Source organism: Bolinopsis microptera, chromosome 6 (genome assembly GCF_026151205.1).
Source record: "Bolinopsis microptera isolate Bmic1 chromosome 6, MBARI_Bmic_1.0, whole genome shotgun sequence".
NCBI classification, from domain to species: Eukaryota; Metazoa; Ctenophora; class Tentaculata; order Lobata; family Bolinopsidae; genus Bolinopsis; species Bolinopsis microptera.
Window position 1 is genome coordinate 8,070,120 of NC_087077.1, and position 18,219 is coordinate 8,088,338.

At 37.3% G+C, this 18,219-nt stretch overlaps 2 protein-coding genes across 8 annotated transcripts in view; one reads left to right on the forward strand and one right to left on the reverse strand.

The window, feature by feature from the left end:
- The window catches only part of LOC134816368 (serine/threonine-protein kinase WNK3-like), a 55,542-nt gene extending 40,202 nt beyond the window's left edge, over positions 1-15,340 (forward strand). For 2 of the 7 annotated variants that reach the window (XM_063825183.1, XM_063825182.1), the window contains exons 9-14: positions 125-196; positions 8,937-8,990; positions 11,990-12,172; positions 12,286-12,648; positions 13,242-13,397; positions 13,514-15,083. In XM_063825183.1, coding sequence (XP_063681253.1) covers positions 125-196; positions 8,937-8,990; positions 11,990-12,172; positions 12,286-12,648; positions 13,242-13,397; positions 13,514-14,029 — 1,344 coding nt within the window. In that variant the 3' untranslated portion in view covers positions 14,030-15,083. Of the gene's footprint in view, positions 1-124; positions 197-8,936; positions 8,991-11,482; positions 11,528-11,989; positions 12,173-12,285; positions 12,649-13,241; positions 13,398-13,513 lie in introns of all 7 variants that reach the window. The other 5 variants (XM_063825184.1, XM_063825186.1, XM_063825187.1 and 2 more) reach the window with 5 other exon arrangements.
- On the reverse strand, positions 15,329-17,947 carry LOC134816369 (TM2 domain-containing protein CG10795-like). Its single transcript, XM_063825189.1, has 4 exons — positions 17,724-17,947; positions 17,047-17,166; positions 16,780-16,907; positions 15,329-16,018 (listed from the first exon to the last, which is right to left on the reverse strand). The coding sequence occupies exons 1-4, from the start codon at positions 17,871-17,873 to the stop codon at positions 15,793-15,795; spliced, it is 624 nt and encodes a 207-aa protein (XP_063681259.1). The 5' UTR covers positions 17,874-17,947; the 3' UTR covers positions 15,329-15,792.
- Positions 17,948-18,219: the final 272 nt, after the last annotated feature.

Below are 18,219 nucleotides of genomic sequence, written 5' to 3' on the forward strand. Positions count from 1 at the left end.
CTTTGTTAACGGAAATTGATGTATTTCCCATTTGGTAATCAGTTTAATCAGTTTATGATTTCATTAAAATCAACTGACGATTTGTTTTTATCAACAAGCTGATCTGATTTCCTCTTCTTTTCAGGTGAGAGGTGATTACATCAAGGAAGTACATTTACAAGACGCCCAGAATCAGATTCATAAACTCATCGAAAAGGTTAGTTTATAGCTACCAGTTTTAAGAGAAGCAATTTTATCTCAAAATCCTTGAAAATCCTTGAAAAGGATTTTAAACATTTAAAAACACAGATAATTAACTGTGAAAACACACGTGAAAATGGGAAGAGTGTGTAATTTTCGGTGATCTCATTGACATTGACCTCATTGACCAATTTTATTTGATAAGACTAAAGTTGTATTTAGTTTCAAACCATCTGCTTTAAAATGAAATCATCAATACAATGTCTTATACATTTGATTTTGGTCCGGTATATTACAATGCTTCTTGATAAGTAAAGGAATCGTAAATAGTCAAATAACTTAATTTAAAATATTCTGAAAGCCACGCAATGTTAGGGAGCATTATCTTGTGTGATAAAATGCCAAGAATTGTCTTAACTTGTTGCATCCTCATTTTAACACTCATCAATCGCTGGAATATGGCCAAGAATTTGTCTTTGTTAATCATAAATATCGCTCTAGCCGGGGGTCGAATGATTCGATTCCGGTAAATCCGGTGCTCGAAAATATGAATACGTTAAAAAACTTAGGTAAGAAAATAGCATATTCTAAAGTTTATTACAAAACATTAGATCAGTCTAACTTTTATGTCACCTCTCAGTAGAGTTGGGGCGTGAATTTTAAACCCTTTATCAGTCTGAGTAGATAGTAGTGATGATGTCTGCTGTACAGAAGTACTACATGTCACGAGTGTTGAGTGTAGGGTAGTATGATAATATATCTACTCTGATCTAGGAAGCGTATCTGAAGTCCATGTTTGTATGTCAATTTTTCCTGCTCTCCAGCGAGCACGCTCATTGGTTAGTTGTTGCGTGATAAAATCTTCTGCTTGATAAATCACTGGATAACGCGTTGCACAGGGATTATGTGATCCCATATAGAAAGTATCTGTTAAGTACTAATATAATGTATCCACTCGCAGTCTTGACCCGACTCTACACTCTGCGCTTAGCTAGAAATGTTAGGCGTGCCACGAGCTCCTGCTCTCCCGTCTTCTCATTGGCTGATTCTCCATCACGTGCTGCCAACACAGCTCACCGATTGGTGGACCGAGTTGACCGGTTTACAGGCTTCTCTGCAAGCTGTGTTACTCACTAGTAATAATGAGACTTCATTATACACACGTAAATAAATACTCTTCCGATACATTATACTTCTAATCAACTTCAATTAGCACAAATATTCGGCCGGTTAATCGAATCAAGTTTAATTTAGATTATATAGGATAAGCATTAAGTAAACCTGTTTAACACCGTCAGCAAATATTTACTCAGCGGTGACTAACAGGCTATATAATAGTATATACCCAAGTCATTATACCCAGGATTTCTGTTATTATAATTTCACAATTCCGCCTCAGAATATGTATACAATGTACAATGTACAATGTATGGTATGCAGAGTGTACTTGTGTACACAGCATACCACGTGCGTCACATATGCAGTACAGTGTTAAATATTCAACAGCTGACATAATCTGAACTCACCTATGTAGTAGTTATATAATTATAATACAATTAGCGAAGTCTGGGGACGAAAGCAAATTTATAAGATTGTCTTGATTGTGTTATCTGCATACTCTGAAGATTTACAATTCTCAGGGAAATAAATGGCCCTGATTCACAGTGCAGAGCAGTAGCTACCTTATCTTAAACTAATACTTGTAACAAGTTTTTCTCTCTTACAGGCAATTCACTATTATTAACTATTAACTATTATTATTATAATTCACGTTCCATTTAGACAGTAAACCAAAAATGCCTCGCTTTCACTTCTTTATAATAAGATTGAAATGTAACAGCTCTGCAAATGTCCATTAACACGGTCCACAACACGCTTATATTTACACTGCGACCGTCTAGTGTGAGTATCTGATATGCCGCAACTATTTTAAAACGAAAAATGGCATACCTTAAAGTTGGGCTTTATTCTTGTCCTAAAGCCTTAATACTTTCTTAGAAGTATATCAGACGTTGCAATTTACGTTAGTAAATTTCTAGGAAAAGTAAAATAAATGTTAAGCGAAATAATTGCTATCTGTCAAGTTGTAATTGTCTTATTTTAGTTAAAAATGTCTGGTACTCCTCTCAACACTGCCTTATTAAGTTGTTGCTAGTTCTGGTAACCTTCAATAGAGCAACTCGGTCTTGAAAATAATAAATGTTGTTCTCAATTTTCACTCTTAAACCTGTGCCAAAATTGATTTTAAAACAGTTGCAGTTGGACTTGATATAAGAAGATTTCCTCCCCAACCCCCTTTGACAACCCCCTAACCAGAAAGCATCACACCAAATTACGAAAATACCGGTATAGTACTTAATTGACACGTGCACAGAGGTTAAGATGAAACTGTTAACTGGTCTGCAAGTGCTGATCTATTGAACAAGAAGTCCAACTACCGTCCTATTTTCTTTGTCTTAGAACTTTCTTTACAGAGAAAGACAAGTCTAAAAATAAAGACAAGTCTAAACTCCAAATGAAGCTTCAATCCCTACTTACGAGTGACATTTCCTCCCTCTTTGATTGACGTTTATACATAGTCATGCTGTACGAGATCAGACCTTTAAACCGAGATAATATCCCGGATAATATCCTAATAGCCTAGATCTCTGTTATTATTTAAGATCCGCAGTCTCCGTAAAGTTAGTACACACGTAACACGCGTAACAGCAAATTGGTTACTGTAACACAGTCTTTATCTTTTATATAATGTATAGTCGTATCATGTAAACTATATTATGTAGCTGTGCATGGTACATAATGTATAGTTTATAGCACTTGTATACTGTATAGTGTATATTGTATACTGTATAGTGTATAATATATATAATATGTACATGTGCACTGTACAATGTTTAGTGCAAGTGTATATTATAGTTTACTGACACATTACTGTATATGGTATTTATAATTTCTGCAAACCCGCTGTGAACAATAATTATCATTTACTGGGCGTATTAAAATACGCCCAGTAAATGTTCCCATATTGTTATAAAGCACTGTGTAAGTGCTTAATGTTTAAGCTACAGTCTACACGACCAATTTCCAAAAAGTCCGTTTATATTATATAGCTTGAACATGTTAATATACTGAACTAAGCACGGAAGCTGGGGTTTATCTCTACAGGGTGGTGGAGGTTTCAATTTTCTGTGATTATCTAATAAGATTACCGCACAACATGTTTTGGGAGTTCTTGAGAAGTCAGAAACTGTTCGATGTTTCGAAATATCAGTTTTTCATTGTAGAGCTTGGACAAGTTAAGAACAGTTTATTTTGAATATAAACCTGAGGAACCAGTATGTGTTATTTGCATTTGCCAATTCCAGCAGGGTGTTGAACTGTTGAAGGTTGCTATTTTCCTTCATTACTCGGTAAAATTGCCGCACAGTATTGAATAATAATAAATAATAAAATTACACTATTGATGTTTAAATGGGGAGTTATTGAGACTACAGCAGTTTTTAATTGTAATTACATGGATTAAATCATGTGTCCCGTGTAGTTGCAACTACTTGTGGGTGATATCATGTGTTTGGGAGGGTGAGGCTGTCTTCAAACGTTTCCGGATCGTCTTGTATGTTCTAAACCTTGACACTCCCTTATGTGTCCTTTTAAGGGAGGTGAATCAGTTTCCTTTGACAGATGTTAACTCACAATCCATATCAATACCCGTACTTTAGATTCTTGAAAAAGTTCCCAAAATCTGTATTCTCATGACTGAACCTGAAAGTTGCAGATTTTTACCAAGACACCGCACTCCACCCACACACTCGCCTGTGTTGAACTGTGTTCTGCAGGACCAGTGAATCTGATACCACTGTTAAACCTCATTACATGTTACGCTCTTATATCTCTCCAACCCCCCCCCCGGCCCCCTCTCGTATATTGAGTGACGTAATGCATGTTGAAAGTAAGAACGCTCATCGTATGATCACTTTGTGTGTGTCATGTTCTTACACTAGCTCTAGAAGTAACCGTCGTTATCTTCAATGTTAATCTTTTAAATTATCTAATGTGTGCTTGACTTGGTCACAGGAAGGTCACGTGATGAGAGACTGGTTTTCATGATCGTGTGGTTTGGATTCACACTCCGCGTGTAATGGCAAATTAAGTGCTCCCGTAGATTTCAATACATGGAATATGATATCCTCTGGAATGCTCATTGACATTTCAGAGCGTGTAATCGTTCAAACACAAACTGAATAATGTCTGTTTTCACGTCATCAAGCATTTCAAGTCCGGAAACTCCAAGCGTTTTCCTTCTCTGTAGTCTGTACAGGATGACCAGTGTTGCAGAATACCGTATAATGCCGTTTAATGCCGTATAATGTTCGTACAGCGTGATGTCCAGTAAAATGCAGAAGGGCTCTGAACTTCATGCACCTTCTAGTTTCCTTCTCGTAAGTAGAATAGTTTTATCTGAATTCTGAGCCTTGGGAACATTGCATTCTTTAGGTCGGTGTGCTGCGTGATTAAATCGTATAATTCAAATTACATATAATTATATTACAAACTATAACGCACAGCAAGCTACATTTTACCGTCGATTTTAGGAGATGGCAGGCTAGTCGGAACAAATATTGTATTTGTACAAAAATAAAATAAAATGTAGCTTTAAAAGGCTATAATTCAACATAGCGTATTATTTCCCTTCATAAGAGTCTTAACGGATGATTGGAATGAAATTCTTATCTTGTGATGTGTTAAGTGTTATCCAAGGAATGAGAGATATGCGACAGAGATATCTATTAGAAAAAGGCGAGAGTTCATGACCGTTTAGCTTAATTGGGACACCCTGATCATAACACCGAATTTACATTATAGTATCTAATTAAAGTATTTCATCTTAATTATAAGATAATTTTATACAGGTTAACTCATCCAGCTGATAGGTCCTCAAGTAGTTACATTCCGTTCCCTCATCTCTTACCGTGCTATTATCTTCCTTCACGGCGTAGCGCAGGTTTTCTCACCACTCTCCAGCCTTTCTGTCCAATCTTTGTGCCAGACACTTTTCTAAGGGCTCATGTTCGATCGGAAAAAAATTACATTTTTCTGCTATAACGGGTAAAACTATTTATAGCATTCATTACAAAAATAATAAACGGAAGAATAGATCGAATTAGGGTAAATCACGGAATGGTTCCCTTACTTGATAAAAAAAACCTGTTGTTAACCTGCCTACTGGCTACTTAACGCATATGATCGGAATCCCAAGCACTAAGTAGTCGTTAGTCTTACAATTTATTCATCATAAATAATTATGATTTATTTACAAGAACCCCTCTGTAGTAAAGATACACTACAGAGGAGGAGTAGAATTAAGGCTTGCTCTTAGGAGAATCGTGCGTCAAATTTGCATTTCAGCAATCAGCATCGAGACGCTAAGTAACGCTAACTATTAACTCTGCTCTTGCGTCAAAGTCATTGATATAGTTATATATTTGGGTTGTGATGAATTAAATGTAATCGACTGTGGTGATTAGCTAAGTGGGGGATGTGCGGTTTGCAACGTCTTGACTGGCAAACTTTACTGCCCATAAAAGGCTGTGAGTACAAAAAATGACTGATAGGTATTTGGTACCCATTGAGCTGTATTGTTTTTGAAGCAGGCAAGTAACTGAAATGCAACTTTGTGTCTGTTGACACGTATCCTATATATTAGAGTTGTAGTCAGTCACTGTATCAACACTTTTAACTCAAACGCACGACAGTTCTGTCTTACTTCTTACAGTACCCGCTCAAGTAGTTGGCACTTTAGTCACAGACTGGTCAATATAGTGCAGGTTATATAGCGTGTGTGGGGTGTTTTGACATGTTGTGGAGCCCATTGTATCCAGTTACCACGTACCAAACATCATAATAATATGCTAATTGTAAAGTTAGATCATCAAAAACATGTCTCCTATAACGAACCTGAAATACCACGCTCTCTCTCTCTCTTTCCCCGTCACGACGTACACAGCGCCAGTTTTCAGTTCCCCAGTATGTCCCATTGAATGCCACGGTATGTGTTATTTGCCATCTGTCAATCCCTACATACTTAATTGGGAAGCACTTGAAATGTCAAAGCTGCCTTGTTTTCTGTTAACCTTCCTGTAAATATCATATGTTGGAGGAATGTTAACAACTAAAGTTAAAATGGGTTATAATAAGACCCCTGTGTAACAATCTGAGGTAAAGTTGCTGTCCATGTTGTGGCGATACAAACGTTTCCTAGAAGTTATCATTAAAAACGGCATTTTTGGAAGTTATGCTGGCTCACTTTTAAGGTAGTAAATGCCACCTTCCGCCTGCTCCTTCACATCATCTGATTTATATTTAACAACTTTTAGGTATTTGCTAAAAAACGTATTATATTATATATCGGGGAAATCGGTTTTAACTCATATTTTCGGGGAAATATGTGTGTTAAACCCCTGTCACGTACGGCGCGCAACAAAAATTTTGACGATTTTCACTATGTGTTCACTGACCAGAGGAATATTCCCGTCAAATGTTGGGCCTTGGTAAAAATAGGCCTCTGGCCTGCAGTACTACCAGGCACCTTTATTTGAAACCCTTCATCAGAGTCCTATCATCTCTTTACAACTATGCTATTCTTCTTGTATTCTTAATTCTTGTATCCTATCAAGATCCCACGCCCTAATACGTCCCAGTTTGCTCAGGGGCCCCCTTTGCTCAATCTGATCACGAGGACCCCTTTGATCACCCCCTACTTTTGATTATACCGTTTAAAACGTTATAATTATCTCTGAAGTCCCCGCTATACCCCCCCCCCCCCCCCTAATCTTAGACTACCCCTAAGGCCTGTGTATTATTATACCTAGATCGTATAGAGCTGTAGTGATCACTACTAAACTGTACAATACACTGATGTCCACTAGGGTTCTCTCACTAACAGTACAGTGTACACTTTGTAAACCACAGGTAATCATGCTTATTATTCTGGGACCGCCGTCATTATGGAAGCTTACCACACAGGGCACAACCTCTTAAGGGGGCCGGGGGGGGGGTCTTCATCAAAATTCTCTCGAAATTGACTTTGTAGTTGTTGCTGATGGAGAGGAGTGATATCTATCAGCTGTTTTTGGTCCCATGGAAAAATATTGTTCCTAGCCGAAATTATTGCCGGTCAAAGGTCAGCGCTTATGTGTAATTGTATTGCGCGAGCGATTTTCAATCGCGCGCCCTGAAAATCGAGTCTAAAAATCTATCTTCTCCTACATTTTTTGAGCTATCACCCTGAAACTTTCAGGATATGTTCTAAGGACCATTTAGAAGAGATTGTCGGGCCAGAATTTTGAGATAGGCCTTAGAAAATTTTTTATTCGATTTTGAAAATCTTGGACCTGAAAAAATCGTCAAAATACGAGGTCCAAGATTTTCAAAATCGAATAAAAAATTTTCTAAGGCCTATCTCAAAATTCTGGCCCGACAATCTCTTCTAAATGGTCCTTAGAACATATCCTGAAAGTTTCAGGGTGATTGCTCAAAAAATGTAGGAGAAGATAGATTTTTAGACTCGATTTTCAGGGCGCGCGATTGAAAATCGCTCGCGCAATACAATTACATATAAGCGCTGACCTTTGACCGGCAATAATTTCGGCTAGAAACAATATTTTTCCATGGGACCAAAAACAGCTGATAGCTATCACTCCCCTCCATCAGAAACAACTACAAAGTCAATTTCGAGAGAATTTTGATGAAGACCCCCCCGGCCCCCTTAAATAGTTTACAGCGGTCTATTTGTAATAATTGCGCTGTGGTTTAGATCAAGATAGGATCTCTAATTGAGGGAGATACCCCCGCGTGGGATGGAGATGTTTCTGCGGAATTGAGCTAATATGCTATTCTTGTGACAATATCCAATCACAAACATTTTTTTGCTAGTTGGAATATTAAAGAAAAATCTTTTGAAAAAATAAACTTTGGAATCTAAATACTTTAATTGAAGTACAATTTTGGTGACCTATAATCTATATGCAAGCTGAAGTGATATTAGTGAAACAGCTAAAAATCCACTGTCTGATAGTGTGAGGGCCTCTGTCCCTGCCATTTAAGGCTTAACAAGGCTACACACCCACCATGTGCACATTGAGGCTGGTCTTTAAATGAGCTCGCGAATATTGCGTGATTGCTCGAACATATAATGTAAAATGTTTAAATTGGTTCTTACCAGTCACTGCATCTAATACGAGACGAATGTAAAGGGTATTAGTACTTTCAGTCCACTTTTAGACGTTATCTACCGAGGAATTATAGTCACTTGGTCCCTGAAACTTAGGATGAAGATGATTACTTCTCGGACTGAGTCATTCCCACAATGTGTCACAACATGCAAGTTACAAGTTACAAGTTACAACATGCAAATTACAACATGCAAGTTACAAGTTACAACACTTGTAAATTGTAATCACTATGTAAAACATATACTTCGTTCGTTAATTCGCAGTGCTTGGAGTCAAAACTGCTGCGAAATAATTAACAATTTCGTACGTGACTGTCCATCAACAGTTTTTACCTACTAATCAGTATTAACATAATTATCACAACAATGCGTAAGAATCGAACTTAAGAACTGTATTAGCTGTGAAAATAACCCATTCCTTAACTACGGAGCTACGGACGATATGTACAAATATTTCTTACATCCTCTATTTGAATTGTTGTCTTTTTGATTTCTGTCAACAGTGATACTGATAGTATTATTTCAGGTTAAACGCCAGACGAGAGTCAAAAGCGAGTTGATGGATTTCTATGGGCCAATTGTGAGTACCAGCCCTTATAGCACTGTTGCTATGGTAACAAGTTGATGACTGCATTGTTACCATGGTTACATGTCTAATGTCTATCTAATTATTGTTCTATTATATATATTCTCTTGGAGTGGATTATCTTGAAATTCGATTGATTATAAAACTGCGGTAGCAAACTTTATAATCCAGGCACAATAATCCAGCACATGATATGTCACAAATAGCCTTCCTAATTATTCCGTCAAATTATTCAAAATATTCCAACTGCCAACCTCATTATGCTTGCTAAAAAATACGGTAAGTACCCCGAGTGACGTTGTTCAGGGGCGCGCAATAAGGTCAAATTGTCGCAAATTCGTGCGCGGCACACCTCTCAAATCTAGTTGAATTTGCCAGGCATTAGTCTTTCTATAATACCAGGAAACCGGTTCAGCCGACTGGTAACCTCTAATCATTGTTTCAATCTGTTTCATGATAAATTCCTTGCATTTTTTCATGAGACGAAATTCTTATCTCAAATAAACTTTATTCTACCAGATTTTTAACTTTTTCGACGCCTTTTTGATACTCAATATTATTCACGACTTACGATGTCTGCGTGCTTACACGGTTTATTAACTTAACTGTAAGTTTTAAAAAGTTGTTATTCTTATCTTACAAATATTTACACCCACGCTCATGAGGTTAACGACTGGATGTGCGATTTAAGTCGACCTGACAACAAATTATCTTACACAAAAATTTAAATATATGCAGATGAATTACTTGAGAAAAGTTGATCTACATTATCATTTATCATGGTGAGACACGACCAAGCCAAATAACCGTTACGGTTTTAAATTATACCTACAAATAGATGGCACATTTGCATTATATATTAGTGCGAGCAATCCAGTACCCGGCCACGATGTTTCCATCTTAACTGTAAATGGCACATTTTATGCGGCCACAATTTATATTGGAAGATAATTAGCACCCACTTAATGGCACGCAATGCCGTTATATTAAAACGGGTGTATTACTTTTATATTTTCCTGTATCTAATTATAATGCCGTTAATGTAAGCGTGTGTCTCCACATACTGGTAAATCCTCTGCATATTTCTTTAAATTATACGGACTCCAATCAGCGTCTGAAGATAATACTCTGTCGGTTAAATTAACATCTCATGATTAATTATATTCGTACTACTATAGATGGTGTAGTTGGTGATGTTTAGCGATTATCTTAATTTTGTTATCATCTCTCTCTCTCTCTCTACACAGTGGGCTCGCACAGTTACAAACTGTATATATTATCAGAAACTATATTGGGCGGAGCAGCATAATTTATGATTTTGAACCGTTGGTAATATAACAGGACGCAATTTTAATGGCGTGTTAAAATTTGGGCACAATCCGTGTAAAGAGAAGCAAGTTTGTGAGCTAAGTTACATGATTCATGATACATTGCCTTCACTGATGTCATCACTAATAATAATAATAAAATATTGCTCCTGTGAAGCTCACAGTTTCTGTCACAACGTGTAAGCCCCGTGTCATACATTCAAAATAATAATTATAATTAATACATCACCCGATGTTACCTTAACTGTACAGTGTACATTAGGAAAGTCTGTTATAATGATCCCATTAAATCATTCGATCTGTACCTTGAAGAATACATTTGATATTGCCTCATTAGTCATTACCATGAAAGCCTGAAATAAGAATCGTAAAATTCATCAGCTAGTCAGAAACATCTACCACAATAAAAGATGGAATTTGATTGATGCTTTGTTTGTGATAAATGTGGAAACAGGAAATTCGTATATTTCATGCAATTCACACGCAACAGAATGCATCTTAGATATAAAAGAATCAATGATAAATATGTTTTGTTGATATGGATCAAGGAGAATACACATTGTTATCCCGTAGTAGCTATGATAAAGTTCTTAAACAGATGGATTGTAATAAAGATAGCTTATCAAGTAATGCTTTGTCTTTAAGTTTAAACGAATATTATGCACTTGTTTGGAATAAATTTTTGTCGCTCAATTTTATGATGTCCTCTTATTAAGTAAATGATACTACAGTACGCTGTTAACCACATCTCAATAGTTTTCTTTAAAGTATCTTGCAATTAATTTTAAGATAGCATTCAATATTGACTGCTTTTACTCACCTGAAATTTAATTTTATGCTTTAAGGTACACGAGAACGATCCATTCATTACATCGCACAAGCAAACATAAACTAATATAAAACCATTATATTAGCGACAAGATAAACGCCATTTTCGGACGTGAGGAGATTGATGACTCCTCAAACTACATTATCATAAGCTTCATCGCAACAAATTCAGTCGATTTCACGATTTGGCAAATTATTTCAAAATCACTTCGCCTTTTGATCTTAATTTTTACGCGTTGTGACTTGGCGTGTTTTTTCTTTTTCTTTGACTTTGAAGATTGGTAAGTTTTAGTAGAAATGTTTTTGACACACTGACACACGCACCTTTAGACGGACGATAACACCGGAGACGAAATAAGTCCTATCACTGATATGGTGAGAAACCCAACAATCGATTGGCCCAAATTTCTTTTTTTTTCCTTTTTTGATTTTGATAATTCAATCGACATCCGTCGTCAATCTTTTTCCCCTTGCACGTTTTAACAACAGATTTTTGACTTGCTGCCTTTCTCTCATGATGTTAACTTTCCAGCACGTTTTCAGTAAGCAATCATAAATTGGATGTATCCAGAAAGCTAGAAATTTCTAAGCGTAAAATATCTTTTTACTAGTTGAGAAAGTAGTTTTTGTTGATACGAATTTTCAGTGTTAGCTGTCACGTAGCGCGCACGTACGCGTAAACGCGCGCGCATATGACTACGCAAATATAATAATGTTTGGATCGACTGAATGAAAACAGTAACAACATTATCTTTAAGTTAGACTAATGAAATGACGGAGGCATATTCAGAAAGTTGATCTGATTTTAAAGCTGGCTTACTAATAATTTTCCTTCAGCCGCAGCCTATGCCCGTTCAGCCCAAGACCCCAAAGACGCCCAAGGTGGCTCTGCGGCTCTGCTCATGGGATTACGAAGACCAACACGTCGAACTGGAACTCAGTCAAACCCGCATCGGGAAAATTGTTAAATTCCAGTTTGGTATTTTGGATAACGACCCTGAGGAAATAGCCGAAAAAATGGTAATTTCATATTCATTTATTTATTTTGGCGTGTTTCCCGTTATTTCTCAAATCCTCCCATTTCCTTAACAGTGATTCTGTCGAAGTGTTTATTTAACGATCCCACTACGCAGGTGAAGGAGGGCCACTTAATCGCTGATAACAAAGCTGACTTCTTGGAAAGGCTAAAGACCATCGTAGAAGAACAGCAGGACGAAGCCAGACGGCAGCAGATGGAAGACGTCGAAGAAGACGTCATCGAGCAAGATTCTGCAGTGAAGGTTGAGGAACCTCCTCCATCGGCTGAACCGGAAAATGAGGTATTTGAAGCTGTGAGCCAGTCGAGATTAGAGGAAACTGACCAGCACAGGGCCAGACTTACGTCACTGAGCTTAGGCAGCGAGGCATCCACCACATCTTTTCTGACGGACAAATTAACTGACGATTACTTTGACTTGAGCACTTCCCCTCGCGAAACCCCGCCGATTCGCTATTATGTGAGTGGTTCACATGCTAGTCTCTATTTCAAAAATCAAATCAAATCAAAATATTATGATACATATAATTATAATAAAATATCTTAAATTATAACTTCAAGGTTAATTTTAATTTATCAGACATTTCAAATCAGGCTCAACAGCCATAGTTCAAATTAGCTAATTTCTTCTTTACTAAATATGGATGGAACTACATATTATAATCATTATGATTACTCTTGTTCTCTAAATAATTATATCCTTTGATTTTATTTATCACCTCATCAAACACTTCCAATGATGATGATCATAACAAATTCCTTTTAAGATACAATTCTTCTCAATAATAGACTTATCTCAATAAATACCTGCTCTACTTAAATTAAATTTGAAAATATCTGTACCAAATTCAGCCAACGTAGTTAAACTCAGAATTTCCAACTTACTGCTGTATGGCATTCACTTAAATATTTTGAGCGAAAAATGTAAGTAACTAAAAAAATGTATTTTTCCTCTATGGTTGCGATCTCGACAATTAAAGATGCTAGGTTAGTATTTAAGGAAAATCGTTAATATTATATCATGTACATAGATTGCAACTCTAATTATTACAGCAGTCGAATTCTTCGTTGACGATTGAAGTGCGACGGAAGCTGTCGCACGATAAAGCCAATCACCACGCCACCTCCCCCGACATCGACACGCGCTCTCTTCACTCTGAAACGAGCAACAGTGTCCACCAGGATACATACAACAGTGTCAAATCAGCGGTTTGTAAAACGTGTATTTCGTTTTTTTATGAATTGTCGCTCTTAGTTAAATTTGATATGGTTGCCATGATAGAGGAACATGCGTTAACAGTTCGCTCACAATTCCTTTCTTTCAGACGAACGGTATGGACTCCGTAGTATCACCTCCGATTGTCACCTCCAGTGGACTCGCACTACCACCGAATTATTACCGGCCCACGACGCCAGGCATGATGCTGTACCCCCCTACAGCCCAATATATGATGGTCCCTCCCGGCACCATGCACCACTCTGGAAGTATACCCAGCGCTGGAATGCACCAAATGCCAGGCCATCACCACCAGATACCCCCCAACTATTTGATGATGCAATCCGGCCACATCCCCCACAGTAGCATTTATACAAATGGACACATCGCAGCAGGATGGGGCCATGGAGCCCCCATGGTCAGATCCCAACACGATATGAATAATATCAGTAGTATGAGGATGCCCGTCACGGCGGCGCATCACCTGCCCTACATGGCCGCTAGTCAGAATCAGCGGGTGGAAATGGACTTGAGAACTGTACGGGGAGACCAAGACACGCCGCCACCAGGCTTCAGGAACGATATGATGAGTGCGGCTCCGTTAGACTGTCGGTCGGATACGTAGACTGCTCAGTTTTTATCGCCTCCACAACTCGATTTTTTATTTTGTCTTAGGTTAAGAAATTGTTTGTAAAATAAAATTAAAAATGATAGTATGAGGTAAAACGTCGCCAAAATGGTCTAATACATTTATGCATATATTTATTATACTTTCAAAAGTTTGGTCATCGGTTATGTACATGGTGGTTAACTGTTTGGTTTTTAAGAATGGTGTATGAATTTGATTGTAACTCTTGATTTTTCAAGTGCATATTTTGCGAATAGATGGTTGCCGTTTTTAATATAGAATTTTAATACGTATTTTCAGCGGTCTTAGAGAGGCCGCCGGGAAAGTCTGATCGGACGTTTTGTATTTCATCTTAGTTCTAGTTTGCACGCCTAATTTTTAAGTTTATATTTAATTCAAGATAAAGATCCTCAAATCTGCCACATTTGAGCCCCTCTAAACGAATTGTAATAATATTATACATGCCGAGCTTAAAGCATTATGACTTTAAAATAATCACGTCAGAAGTGTCTGGTGAGCCGAAGTGGCAGATTGAGAGAGATAGGGAAGAACTTGAACTGTTTTCATTCGCAAAACTAGGTATTGAGGTATCAACATGTCCGTGTTGAGAATCATTTAGCACTTTCAATTGTGGAGAAGCGTGACTTAAAGAGTGGCGCATGCACTGGGATGCACTCTATATGTACTGGGATGCGCTGATGCACTTCAATATCTGAAAGATGCAACTCATCACAACACCCCCAAACATTTTCCAATCATCGTCCGAGTAGAAAGTGAGCTAGTGCATGCCCTGCTCCAAATTGCTTTTCTTGTTGAGATTTTCGGCTCCGTTCACCCGTGTGTATGTTTAGAATAAAGATATTGTATATAATGTATGTAACGTTTGCCCTGATATACATACTATGGAGAGTCTAGAAAAGCAAGAAAAACGATATTTTTCTGGTCCAGAAACAAGAGGAAAACTATCATTTTTGTATTTTGAAATTTTTGGGTGATTGTATAAGATCTTCACAGTGAAAATGTGCAATTTTAGGTCTGCAAAACGTTTTTTAAAGATCTGTTTGCGTTGTCTTTCTACCTGAATTCCACACTGCCCCAGATGTTATTCCTAAAAACAGTGCTTAAATCTAAGTTCATCTCAAAATATTAAGGGATTCCAGGATTTATTTAACTATAAGTCGCTAATTCGGGACGGCAGACATCGATGTTAAATAACAAAAAAAAAACTTTGAGAGATATAGTTTCCGATTGTTCACGATATCTATATTTTTCTTTTCCAAAATAAACAGTCTTCTTCGTTCAATAATCAAAAAAGATAAATCACAATTGCAATATAGTACAATTCAAGTCGTGAGTTAAAAAACAAAAATCTCCTGATCAGTTTTAAATAACAAATCAAAATTTGTTGGAAACAATTTGGACCAATGCTGTCCTCAATATTACACTTAGCCCGCAGTTTACTACTTTCGGCTAGAATTATAAAACATCAAGTTCAAAGTTCCACATGCCCTTCTCACGTTGCATATGACGTAATATGGTGAAAGCAATTCTCTAGGAAGATCTGTGTTATGATGAGTAAAAACTGCTCCGTCACAAGATAGAACCAAGAAAGGAAGAAGTGTCCAGAGTTTCTAGCTGACAGTAACACCATCATTCTATAGTAATGTACGTCATCGGTCACTTCATCTTTACATCAGTTTAAAAAACTGTCAAACTGTGCATTCCCGGTGCTATGAATGGACTTCTCCTGCGCTAGGAATTCAAAACTCATCGTGCTGCAGCTGTTTGAAATAGTAACTACCATACTGATAAAACGTGTGGTTCTCCATGCCCACTTTATTTAAAATAGGTCCGTACACAGATATGAGATAATCTGAGCCGTCAGCAGGCCCTACAGTTTGGGTAGCTATCAGGATGATATCCACTAGTTGTCCCAGCAAGAAAAATCCGAATGTACAAAACTTTAGCAATCCGATGGCGTAGTACCTGGAGATAATATTGATTTGACTTTAAATTCACTGCTTTCATTTTGAAATACCGCTACGTGCAGTGGAGCCTTAAAAGAGGAAAGCCAAATTAATATTGTAGCGGGGGCAACAAACTGTAACATTTAACATGTTCTAGATCGTTTTCTAGATTAAACAATGTGCCATGGCGAGAATAACTAATAAACGTCGGTATTCGCAATTGTATTGAGTTTTGTAATGTCATGTAAGGACCCAAAATTTAGCAGGCCACATCTCAAAGTTCACGTGATCAAGGGAGAGTAGTCTTACTGGTCAGATAATTGAGATTAACACCCGGCAATTCTTTTTGTAGAGTATCAAATTTAGGATTCGGTGAAAGACAATGATCAACGTCATTGGCTGACACATAAGCCACACTTTACAACCGAATTAAAGTCAAGATTTATGGAACCGCACCACGCTAGAATACATGAGGTATTAATCTCATGTCGTTCGAGTTAATATCTTGAGCACAAGTGGCCCCAATCAACGGATAAAAAGGCGACATATGCCCATAATGTAGTCAAGTGAATAGCTGTTCCGGCCAGTATAGCAGCTAATATAAGCTAAGCTATGTAGCTCGACGACCGCGCGCGCGCGCGCTATAATGAAAATCTTGCGCATCCTTCTTAATGAATAAGCTTGTCAAACTAGCAATGGGTGCAATTTTAGAATTCAAGGTGAAAACAAAAGTTTGATTTTCGCTTTGAGCATCGCTTACAGTGCTTAGATATAACTTACCCAAGGTAGAAACGATCAATTCCAAACATCCCCATAAAAACAGAAAGAATCAGAGCAGTCCTATAGTCGTAACCAGTTACATATCTGCACGGCAATTCCTTGTGATGGGACACATTCCCCTTCCAATCCTGATGAAAACGTCAATTAAAGTTACAAAATGCTTAATTCTCACGAACGGCAAATTTTTGAAAGGTCCAAGTGATTTATCAAAATCAACATAAAATATGTAAGTGGTAGATCTGATTGTCTGCAAAAACAATATCTCACCTCAGGAATACCTCTATCACCGATACAAACAACATCTTCTTTGGGAATGCATTCCACTAGTATGGTTCTATTAGCTCGACAGCATGGGGCAGCTGTTTTGTCACTGCAAACCTTATATGCCTGAAAATTAATTTAATTATAAATTAACACAGTGATATTGGTCCAACTAATTAATTCTCCCATTAATCAATCTGACTCACACTGACCTTACTGATTGGTCAATGGTTAAAACTTCAGTCAAAACGGTGCAATTTCGGTCAAGGAAACGGCAGAAAAGCTTCTATTCAAAAATCTTCCAAAATGTCTCCTTCTATTCTGATGATTTTCCGTTTATCAAAATTTTCTTTGGTAATCTAACTTTCAGTACCTCAATCGTGGCTTGTGCCATCCACAGTAATGAGTGAACTCATCCATTGATCATTCGAGAAAAATTGAGTCAAAACAGTAAAATATGGGCCTCGGAAAGCTGAAATCTGAAAATGTCCTACCGGTAGGACATTTTCAAAATTTTCCTTTCATCAAAGTTTTCTCCGGATATTCATGTTCCAGTACCTCGATGGTGACTTCTATCACTCTCATCGAACTCATGTTCATTGATTGGTCACCTCAGCTGTTATTTAAAAAAGGAAAATCACCAATCCTACTATATATATAATATAAACTAATAAAAAACAAACCTCAGTGGCTTTGGTTATATGAAGTTCCTCTCCGCATTTAACTTGTTCCTCGGGGAGGTCCTTGCAGAACAACCTGACATCAAGATTGTCTTGAGTGCAAACCAGGGTAACGATAAGACTGACTGATACTAAGCAGAGAGGTACTGACATGGGACCTTGAACTGGATGGTTATTACTGTCAGTGCTAGTGGGACCTAGCTGAATACTGAATAGTTATTAGTTATGAGATCAATAGTGTTACTAGAGTTAAAATATAAATAATTTCGGTGAGTAGGACATTAGACATAGTTATATATTTTTTTGTTAATAAGTTGACAATGGTTTTATTATGCAAGATATATGAGAAAATCATAGTTGCTATTGAAAAGTTATTTTTAGCTTCCAGATATATTGCACGCATCAAATTAACATTATTTAAATATTAGTGTAACCCGGCCGGGACTTCACTATTGCAGTATAAACCGCCTATTATATTCGAAAACACGCATTACATTTT

Coding starts and splice junctions, on each gene's coding strand:
- LOC134816369 (XM_063825189.1), bottom strand. CDS start 17,873: ATGTCAGTACCTCTCTGCTTAGTATCAGTCAGTCTTATCGTTACCCTG. Junction 17,167..17,723: donor ATATAACCAAAGCCACTGAG/GTTTGTTTTTTA, acceptor ATTAATTTTCAG/GCATATAAGGTTTGCAGTGA. Junction 16,019..16,779: donor ATTGATCGTTTCTACCTTGG/GTAAGTTATATC, acceptor TATTATCTCCAG/GTACTACGCCATCGGATTGC.